This window comes from Atta colombica, unplaced genomic scaffold (assembly GCF_001594045.1).
Source record: "Atta colombica isolate Treedump-2 unplaced genomic scaffold, Acol1.0 scaffold105, whole genome shotgun sequence".
Classification (NCBI taxonomy): Eukaryota; Metazoa; Arthropoda; class Insecta; order Hymenoptera; family Formicidae; genus Atta; species Atta colombica.
In genome coordinates, this window is record NW_017259190.1 from 4,256,810 (window position 1) to 4,266,882 (window position 10,073).

The 10,073-nt window shown below is 37.6% G+C and overlaps 2 protein-coding genes across 5 annotated transcripts in view; one reads left to right on the plus strand and one right to left on the minus strand.

The window, feature by feature from the left end:
- Window positions 1-327: 327 nt before the first annotated feature.
- On the plus strand, window positions 328-2,115 carry LOC108688622. Its single transcript, XM_018194960.1, has 5 exons — window positions 328-548; window positions 815-995; window positions 1,072-1,106; window positions 1,165-1,504; window positions 1,689-2,115. Exons 1-5 carry the CDS (start codon window positions 389-391, stop codon window positions 2,113-2,115), a joined length of 1,143 nt encoding a protein of 380 aa, XP_018050449.1. The 5' UTR covers window positions 328-388.
- Window positions 2,116-2,265: 150 nt separating this feature from the next.
- LOC108690798 (MOB kinase activator-like 2) overlaps window positions 2,266-10,073 on the minus strand; it is a 28,277-nt gene continuing 20,469 nt past the window's right edge. For 3 of the 4 annotated variants that reach the window (XM_018198295.1, XM_018198287.1, XM_018198310.1), the window contains exons 2-5: window positions 4,075-4,329; window positions 3,853-3,977; window positions 3,446-3,673; window positions 2,266-2,921 (exon numbers count right to left, since the gene is read on the minus strand). In XM_018198295.1, coding sequence (XP_018053784.1) covers window positions 2,842-2,921; window positions 3,446-3,673; window positions 3,853-3,977; window positions 4,075-4,329 — 688 coding nt within the window. In that variant the 3' untranslated portion in view covers window positions 2,266-2,841. Of the gene's footprint in view, window positions 2,922-3,445; window positions 3,674-3,852; window positions 3,978-4,074; window positions 4,330-6,545; window positions 6,921-10,073 lie in introns of those variants that run through there. The other variant, XM_018198302.1, reaches the window with a different exon arrangement.

A 10,073-nucleotide genomic window follows, 5' to 3' on the forward strand; every position in this document is an offset into this window, starting at 1 on the left:
AGGAAAAAAATTAAACGTATAAACATCGTTTTTTTTCATCGTGAATGGTTTCAATAATCTACAGTAAATTTTTCTTTAAAAAATTTTATTGGATTTGATCTTTGTATCTTAATTTTTAATATTAATTATCATGACTAATATCTGTAACATTTACATACAAATTTCCATACCGAAAACATAATCGAGAATAAAAATTTGAATACGGAATGTATCATAATTCATGATATAATAAAATACGATGTTTTCTTACACCATGGTATATATGACTGCAGGTCGCTTTTGTTATCGTTTTTGTTCCAAGTTTATGTTGCAGTTTGGTTTGCGTTATATTTGACATTGATGTTATTTTAATTTTTTATCTGTTTGATCGTAAGGGAATGCGTTTAACATGGTTACCGAAGAAGACTGTTCCTGCGCTGACACGACGGAACCTTCCAATTTAACATCCTTGCGTTCGGATGACGCTACCTCGGCCATAAATTCCGATATAAATGTGATCTGCACCGAAATGGTCGATAAGAGAATCGACACTGTTGAAAAACCCAAAGGCATATTGCCACATATTCTTCAAACGTTCCACGAAAGCAAACTATATGTATTATACAAAGTGTTCCAAAATCACACCAAATATTTTTTTGACAGCAGATTTTTTAGTCAAATAGTCAATTTTTTTATCAAAAATATCAATGCATAGAAAGGAGTCTATTAATACCTTGGATAAGGTCTAAATTAATACATTGTTTCAATTCATCTTGCGCAAAGTCTATTTTAATTATTTTTATTTTTGTTAAATTATTCTATATATATTTTGCAGAAACGGATTGCAAGCGTTCCGATATATCGCTAATTGCAACTTACTGCATAGCACCAGCTGATATCCCATCCACAGTTCCAGGAAGACCGGATCGACAATCACTTCGGAAAAAATCGAGAAGCCAACCACCTGCAATGCAAATTCAATCGAGTTTCCCGTGCCTCTGTCATAGCCATAAAATGTAATATCTGCCCATTGCACCTATGTATCTTATCTTGTTAGTCGATCTATTTCTTAAAGCAGATTTATCATTACAGAAATGGCTACGTTCTGCCTGTGAAACTCAAGGAAGGTACATAGAAACGCCGTCAAGATGTACCGAAAATAGTAATGATAGTTGCATTTTTCAGATAAACCGCAATCGCGTCCGTTCTGGAGCCGTTTAGGCTGGAAACGGTCGAGAAACGGCAAAAAAGACAAGATATATGAGATAAAGCTAAAACAAATACAATGTCCTCATTATGCCAAGATATGTGTAAACGACGCGTCAAAACAGCGCATCGACGTGTTGCAGTCACCTCATGAATTTCAACCTTTTATCTCCCACAAAGAACTATCGGAAGGGATACCGAGTAAGAATGCCAAGGACATTGTCAAACCGAAACCTAAATATCCAATGAAAACGAAATTCAAGAGAGAAGAAATAGCGGAAAAGATCGAGATCTATTATTTTGATCATGGAAACTCCGCGTAGGTATTAACCATTCGACGAGAATATTTCTTGAACATAAAGGATGTTCTCCAATTTGCTTCAATTTGCAAATTCTCTCTCGCAAATTCGTTTTAATATTTAGATTAATTTAAATTTTTGAATTCACTATAGCTAAAAGATCAAAGAAACGATATAATCACTCGGATGTAATACTTTTCGCAGATATTATCGAACAACCGATTGCCATCCTGTACTAATTACGGACAAATGTGCCGAAAAGACCGATCAGGCGGCAACTCGATTTTGGGCGGAGATCTTTGGCACAATTCACATCGGTATCGCCTTCGTCACAGCCTTTTTTCTGCAGCTTCTACGCTTCGTGCTCTACAGCGTGATCCGGCCGTTGACAGTGGGGATACTTCAATTAATAGCGGATTACTTTGTAAAACCACTGCTGTCTATTCTGTTCAACGCTCTCGTGCAACCGGTATTGATCCTGTTCTACAATATTGCGACGTCATTGAGGGATCTCTGCGAACCGATAGCCGAGGCGATGGGTTTATTCCTGAGGGAGATCGCAAATGTTTGCGCTGCAATCAGGATCGTGGAGGTGAAGCACGTTCATGCGCCAACCACTGCTTGCACTTGAGCTCTCATAAGCGAAAATTGGAGACTCTTAAAGATTTGAGTTTTAGTAATTTAACTAAAGACTCGAAGGATTTTCGTGAATCTGAGATCCCAATTCCGAGGAATTTTGCATTTCTGTGTGACGCACTTTCAATTCATGACCAACAACACATGCCTTAACACCAGGTATATATTTGGTATTATTTTAACTTTACAATATTATTGTATCATTTTTTACAGAACAAATTATCTCTTATAGCAACTAGCTTTGTCAATAATAATCAATGTTCGTTCTTTGTCACTTGCGCATTCTCTCGTTCGCTCTCGCTCTCTTTCATCTTCTTTCTTTCGTTCTTTCTCTCTCTTTCCCTTCCTCATGTATCTTACCATTTAATAAATTATGTACAATCTCACAAACAACAAACAGAGGAACCTAATTACATCATGTAGTTGTTCACACTTTGCTATGTACAGGTACTACTGGTATCTTTTTTCTTGTTTTTACAGAATCACTGCTTTCTCTCAATCTCTCTCGCACTCTTTCATTCTCTTTCTCTCACTCTTTCGTACTTCTTTTCATTCTTACCAGCCGATCATATCGCAATATACGTTATTTTTCGCATGTAATCTACAAAAAGAAAAAAAGGAGACAAAAAAGAAATCGAATGAACGAACGTATCGTCATCTATCGTCACCTAGTCTCAGGAACTGCAACCTCTGCTCGTTCGCTATAACGCATCGCAGCGATCTAGGTGGTACTGCTAGTGTTCGTAGTGGTCGGAGTCTCCTGGATGGCTAAGGTCTGCGAAGGCGCGGATGTCGAGTCACCTGCAAGCAAACAACCAAAGGAGGGATCAATAGCATAGAACCGAGCATATATCTCTTCGGATCATATAACGTAGTCGACTAAACATACACTTATATAATGCGCCGTATAATTGAGTTCGTTCCTTAATCGCGCAATTGATCTGTAACTAACAGGGGAGTCTTCTCTCTGCAAGTTCGTGTATTGACGTCGAACTCTACCGTTGTCGATAACGAATAATGCAGAAATATCAAAAGCACTTCCATACATAGCTTCTATTCCTTTTATAAATAAATACTCTCTAGTTTAATCTGAGCCTCGATTTAATTCAATCGTGCTTGTTTCAATGAAAAATTATAATAACGAAAAGAGTTATAGTAACGTTCCCTGAGACTTATTGATCGTCAAGAAAAAAAAGTCCACTATTCAAAACGTGCAATCCAGTCTCGGATCTCTTGCCGGCATTGCATAATCGGCATCGATCAATACCGCATCGGTGGTAACAATGGTCGCAACGATGGTTGCGGTGATAGCGTATAAAACTTACCCAAGAGGGCGGCTTCTAAGTCCCCCAGGATCTCCGTCTCCTTGGGGTCTATAAGGTTGAAGCGTTGATTAAGGAGCGTGAGGTGGGCGAATACACAATTGAGGTGAGCGTGCAACCCCAAAAGCGCCACCTCCCTGAAGTGGCAGTGGTAGATGTGTGCCACTACGTGGTACAGTAGCCGCAGGATCTTACGCACTATCGACTCGAACGAGCTCGGGAACTCGTTTGCTGAAAAACAGTGGAAATTAACATCGTCGCAAACATTGCTCTTGGACTACGATCATGTAACGTAATTACAAATGAAATCAATAATTATTAAAATGAAAGTGTAACGTTTATTAATTAATTATATTGAAATATACTCCAGACATTACGAATTAAATATGTAACGTTAAAGAGAACCTTACCATATTTTGTAGGGAATATAGTTTCATCGCTAACGGTGCGTTGCGTAAATGTCATAACATAGTCTATGTATTGTGGCGCCGCAACCCTCGTTTTCTTTCCCTTTTCGTCGAACCATAGATACGTTCTGAAATGATAAATCATTTGTCACAAATCGATTGATTGTTATTGATCCGTAATAACTTCTATGAAGCTTGAAACTCCTCGGGCAAGGAGATACGTACCTTAAGCCAGGACCGGTCATGTCGGGACAACCCGTCATGGTGCAAAACTCAGATATTGTGCCATAGACGAGATTAATATGGTCGAACAATGCGAGGGTATGCGATGCCAGCCATTCGTTGTAATCCAGGCCGGGCGGTAGGTCCACGAGCATCCTCAGGTCCAGCTCCGGTAGCTGCCTTTCGAGAGCAGCCTCCTCCAGGTACAATTTCGGATCCTCCGTGGTTCCCGCATCCTTCTCCTTTCGTCTGGCCTTTCTGTAAAACGAGAAAGCAGTCGTACGATCAGCCGAGACAAACCTCGGAAAGTTCTTTCAGTACGCTTAAGCCAATCAAGCAGAACCATGGGTGTCGCGTGTAAGAGGCGTAAATGTACATGTAACACAACACAGCCTGTGTGTAAATGAGATTAATGGGCAACGCTGTTCGAAACCAAATTGGAGGAAATCGATTTTTATTTATGGAATTTTATTATTATAAAAATCGAAGAGTCCATAATTAACTAAATTTGATTTTGAAACAGGTTATACAATGATAATAGAATATTGCAAAAGGGACAAGAGAGAGAATTGGTTTTTTTTATTATAGAATTGATTATACAGAGAAAATGACTTAAGATTAAAATAACTGAATTATACAGAGAAAATGACTTAAGATTAAAATAACGAAAATGTGCCAATCCTAAAATATAATATATAAAGAATAATATTATAGATGATATCGAATACGTCGTGTCGTTTAAAGCAAATCTCCGGAAAAATCAACAGAACATTTTTACAACGCATCATTGTCGTTTCACAGGCACGCTAATTTGTGGTCCCCAGATTGACCGGAACAGATTGGACAGAGCGTTTTGTCTTTAATCGACTGACGCGAATTCATTAATCAAATCGGCGAATTATCGGATTTGCACGATTACCCTCAACGCTTCCCGAGTCTATTCAATTTGTCTTCAATTTATCAGCGAAGCCGAACGTTGTGTCTCTCACATTACGCCCTCAAGAACGAATCGAACTCATTTGTAATATAATAAATAAGAAAATAGAGAACGTTTCTAACATTCGCTTAATTAGAAATCTTTTAATAAAAAATCGCAAAATAATGTGGCTCAGAAAATCGAAAATAATTATAAAAATCGATTGTTGCAATGCATTATTATCGTATGCAAAATAGAAATTTCATTTCATTTTTGCCAGTAAATAACGATAATATTATAATATAAAGCGCTATATTTTACATATTAATAAATATATAGAATGTTCCACTGTAATATAAGAATTTAATCAAATCTTTTTACAAAATTTTTTTTTAAAAGAGCAAAAATTTTCAGATAAAATTAATTAAAATTAAGTATACTGTTATTGAATCTTCTGAATATCACATACATTTTTTTAATAATGAAGTCAGAAGATTAAAAGTTAAGACATTGATTAATTAAACTTTCGCAAAAGGAAAGATTACTTCAAATAATTTATTATCTGAACTGTATTCAAGAAACATCCTGTATATTTAACATAAAAAAATCATATACTCAAAAAAAAATTTTATAAAAAAATAATTATTAATATATATACATATAACATATGAAAAATTACGAGATAATAAATATATAGTAAAATCTTATTACTACGCTGGTGCAAAAGATTTGATGTATTTTTCAAATAAAGTTAAAAACAAAATTATACAAAATTTCGTAGCATTTTTATTAACTAAAATAGTCATTATTGCTTCTTCTAGAAAATAAATTTTCAATTACTTTTTCGAAAAACTCAGATAAGTGTTATTTTACTTCAAAAATAAAAGGACGAATGTTTTGCACCAATATAATAATAAATATCAAGAAAGTAAACGATAGTTTTAATTAACGTGTATCGCACGCAACTAACACAAAGAGTCCTTGTTTGCACGTGAGGACTAAACATAACAACTTCAGATTTTCGGCTCGAGCTTGCTCAATACGCAGCAGCCGCGTCGTATATTCAGCTTGCTGCCAGTGAAAAATGCAATTACATGCAATAACGATAGCAGCGATGTTCAGCCACGTCTACACGATCCAAAGCGCGCACAAATCTCTCTCTAGAAAGCACACATGCTCCTGGAAAGAAGCTGCATCTCCGCATAGAAAGAAAAGTCGCTGATGTAAGTCAGCCTAGATATAAAAAAAATTCATCATCGTCCATGACGTATGTCTCTAATCGCGTACAACACAGTCATCTCAATACAACAATACTCGTCTATGACGCTATCGATGCTTTATCAGGCATAGTACGACAATTTATTACGGACACTCGATTCTTCCGAATATATCCCTTGTATCTCGCATAGAGAAGATGCGCTTTAATTACACCGGGCTAATTTCCACGTTACGGCACGCACATATGCACATATCTATACGATATCGATATCGTTTGCGGGTTGCGGTAGGAAAAAAGGGAACGGCGGAGTCTAGGGTGGAAGAGGGATAGGAAACTCACGCAACTAGCTCGCCGAAGAGCCTGATCTTCCTGTGGCAGGTGTCGAGCAAGGAGAGACGCGAGGAGGAGGCGCTGCTCGAGCTGCCGGCGCCGGTACCGGCGCCGCCGTGGTGCACCGGCGTCGGCGGTGCCGAGACGGTGGTGGCCGAGGACGCCACCGCGGCCGCCGCAGCCGCGGCGGAAACCGATGCAGAAGCGGAGGGCTCCCGTAGGACGGTGATGGCGCCGCGCGCCGGCGAGCGTAGCATCGATGCTGTCGTCTTTGTCGTCTTTGTCGTCTTTGTCGTCGCGATCGTCGTCGTCGAGGACGACCTCCTCGGCGCACCGCCCTCGTGCCCGAGGATCCGCTCACGCACGCTGGGTAGGCACCAAATCTTGTTCGTTTCTCATCGAACGATTAACAGCATGTGCCAGAACGGCTTCCTCCGAGATCTCTCTTCGGCGAAGATTCGACGGCGATCTACGCGGTCGACAAAGACCGCGAAAACGAATGCGAGAATCTCCGAGCGCGTTAAATAATTTCTTTCAAGTATCAAGGACGGAATGTGTTCGTATCAAGAGATACTCCGGAGAATCTCCTTATTTTGGCCTTCGCTACACCTGCTCCGTTAACGTCAGGCTCGAGAATTGGTCGGATTTATTATGTCTAATAAACTTTAATAATTTCTTCTAAATTCAATTCAATTTTTTCTAATAAAGTTTCTTCTCTATTGCGTGTTTTTCTTCTTTTTTTTTTCTTATTCTTCTTCAATCGTTCTTAATACTTATGTACTTTAAACGTGTTATTCAGCTCTTATAAATCCTGGTAATTTTCCTAATAATACGTTTTCACATTCCGTGCTGAAAAAACGATCAACAGTCAGCAATCACTTAACAATCGTCCGAGATCTTGATTTGTAGTGTCATTTTCCTATAGCTGTGATATTTTTTATAAAAAAAATCATGAAACTCTAAAAGACTGTTGAATAATTATTTCTCATTTAATTCTCACGCCTCTCAAATGCGTTCGGTTCTTCTAGATTTGGACTGTCCTAGTAATTTTTAATTCTCTCAAGGATCTATATGCGTAATTCTTTCCGATGATTTTCTCTCGAATAATTCCTTGAAATTAAAAGCAGCTTAGCTGAACTAATCTCGAGTTCTAGTTCGCCATGTTCATCGTCTGACGATTTGTTAGTAGTCTGATGACGGTGATGCTCGATTTAATCGGCCTGAGAAGAAAATAGCTTGCGGGAAGACGATTGAAGTTGCGAAAGATGCTCCTTGGAAGACAATCGATCTCGTTTACCGATAGTCGCGAAAGATTATTCACCGTCGATCTGAAGCAAAATTCGAGCGTTCTCTTTTGGTAAATCATTACGTCGGAGAAGTTGAGTAATAATTCAAGCAAATGCCATAGCTATACTGTGCGGATTAATATACTGATAATCCCAAAGTTCCCATTTTGATCAATGCAATGCAGCAAATAGGAGTTAATATATGAAATTATTATTTCCCGCGTACATTCCCGGGGAATCTACATTTTGAAGTATCAATAAATTGCATTTCTCCGTCTACTACTTCTCCTCACGTTCTCTCTCACCTACGTATTCTCTTGTCGTACCCTCGCGGCGATCCGCCAATTCTGAAAAATTTGGGCAAAACGCCAAGTTTCTCATTTCTCGAGCTACCGTCGCGAGTTTTGTCGCTTCGGTGTCTTTCAGGAACTGGGTTATCGCGTACACGTGCGTCCGTAATGCCACGAGGAAAAATATAGCCAGGACCCGGGGATTAGCGATTCCGGTCAGCCGAAATAGAATCGATGACCGTCTCGTGACGAGCAAGGATCGAGCGAGTTCGTGCCTTAACTAACTTTTCGCGCATGTGATTTACGCTTCGCAATATTCCACAAACGTGCAAAACTCGAAGCTATCGTGCTATAAAGTTCGGTATCGCGATTTTGTTGACGCTAATGAGCGTTGGATGTAGAAAATTCTAATTTACTGCGATATATAATATAACGTGATACAAAAGTTAAATATAATATAAATTTAAATGTAACATAAATATAATAAATTTTATTTATAGTATAATGCAAATCATTATTACGAATGTAAATTAAAGAATGTAGTGCAAACACACGATCGCGTATTTCATTCTGGCAGATGTTCGTTTTATAATTTGCCTTCGTTTTTTTCGAGCGCTTGTTTTATTGACAAAAAAGTCCACATATTATTTTTGCAAACGCATTATTTCCTGCCGCGAGTTATCGATATAAAGCTAGTAAAACGTGAACTTTGTGTTAGACGAAACTCTCATAGCACACAACAGCAAAAGTCGAGAGAGACTTGCGTTTTTTTTTCTTTGAGATTAAAACGATATATGCGATACATTGCCGTTTTTCTTACGCGAGATACTTTTCAAAGAGAAGTCGCTTGAAAAATATCTTAAAAGATAAAAATTAGAGTAACATGAAAGCGTGTGTGTATAACGTAAAATGATTTTATAATAGACGAATAATTCACGTAGATTAAAAAAATAGAGGTATGTCTCAGCGTAAGATTATCTTTTTTTAATGATTTATAATTATGACAACGCTGCAATTTCGTGACAGTAACAAGAAATAACAATGCGCACTGGAAACTTATCAACCCGGTTAGCTGTCCGAGTGGAAATTCAAGCATCGATGCGTCGCAAAGTGAACGAAATCGAGCCAAATAGCTGCCAACGATTTCGACCAACTCGACGGAGCCGTGACATGTGCGTCCTTGATCGTGACCTGGACGAGGTCACCTCGGTCGGTCCAAAATTTAAATCGTATAACTCAGGAGTGTAGCGATAAATGCAAGTAAAGATAGGTTGCGATTTTCCCTTCCGACTCGAATTTACATTTCATTTTATATGTTTCAAAATGTACGTATTGTTTATATATTTTATATATATATATATATATAAAACATTTTTTACAAGTAAATAAAATAATGCCAAATTTGATGATTTATTTCAAAAATACTAATGCTTCTTTATTCCGTGAGGTAAAAGAAAAAAATCTCAAAAGATGCACCTGCATAAATCTAAATTCAGCTACTACAATCTCGATTCTGACAGAAAGAATTCGTCACGGTCGGTGAGAATCCCGAAGGATTAGATGAGTAAATAAAGGACCATCTTATTTCTTCATCCTATGAGAACGCACGAGCTTCCAAAAAGCTTCTGATGTTTTCTAAAAACTAAGCTAAAAAATTCATGAGAATTTCCAGACAGAAAGTACACGGATCGGTCTACTTAATTTCCGGTTTGTATTGTTCTAATTCTCGTTTTCTTTCTTTGTTCTATCTTTTTTTATTACTTTTTTTTATTAATAATGATCTACTTTAATTTCCAACTTTCTCAAAGGTAATAATTTTCACTCTTTTCCAGGATATTCATCGCGTAAAATGGAATTATTTTGACATAAAAATGCTCGCGAAAATTTCCCTCTAATTTTAATAGATTTAAAAGTGTAATTAAACCTTCCATATATTTTTACAGATTAAAATATATATATAT

What these genes read in the sequence shown, in the direction of transcription:
- LOC108688622 (XM_018194960.1), top strand. Translation starts at nt 389, where the DNA reads ATGGTTACCGAAGAAGACTGTTCCTGCGCTGACACGACGGAACCTTCC. An exon ending in CTCTGTCATAGCCATAAAAT is followed by an intron (nt 996 to 1,071) that starts GTAATATCTGCC and finishes TTATCATTACAG; the next exon opens with AAATGGCTACGTTCTGCCTG. An exon ending in TTTGATCATGGAAACTCCGC is followed by an intron (nt 1,505 to 1,688) that starts GTAGGTATTAAC and finishes TACTTTTCGCAG; the next exon opens with ATATTATCGAACAACCGATT.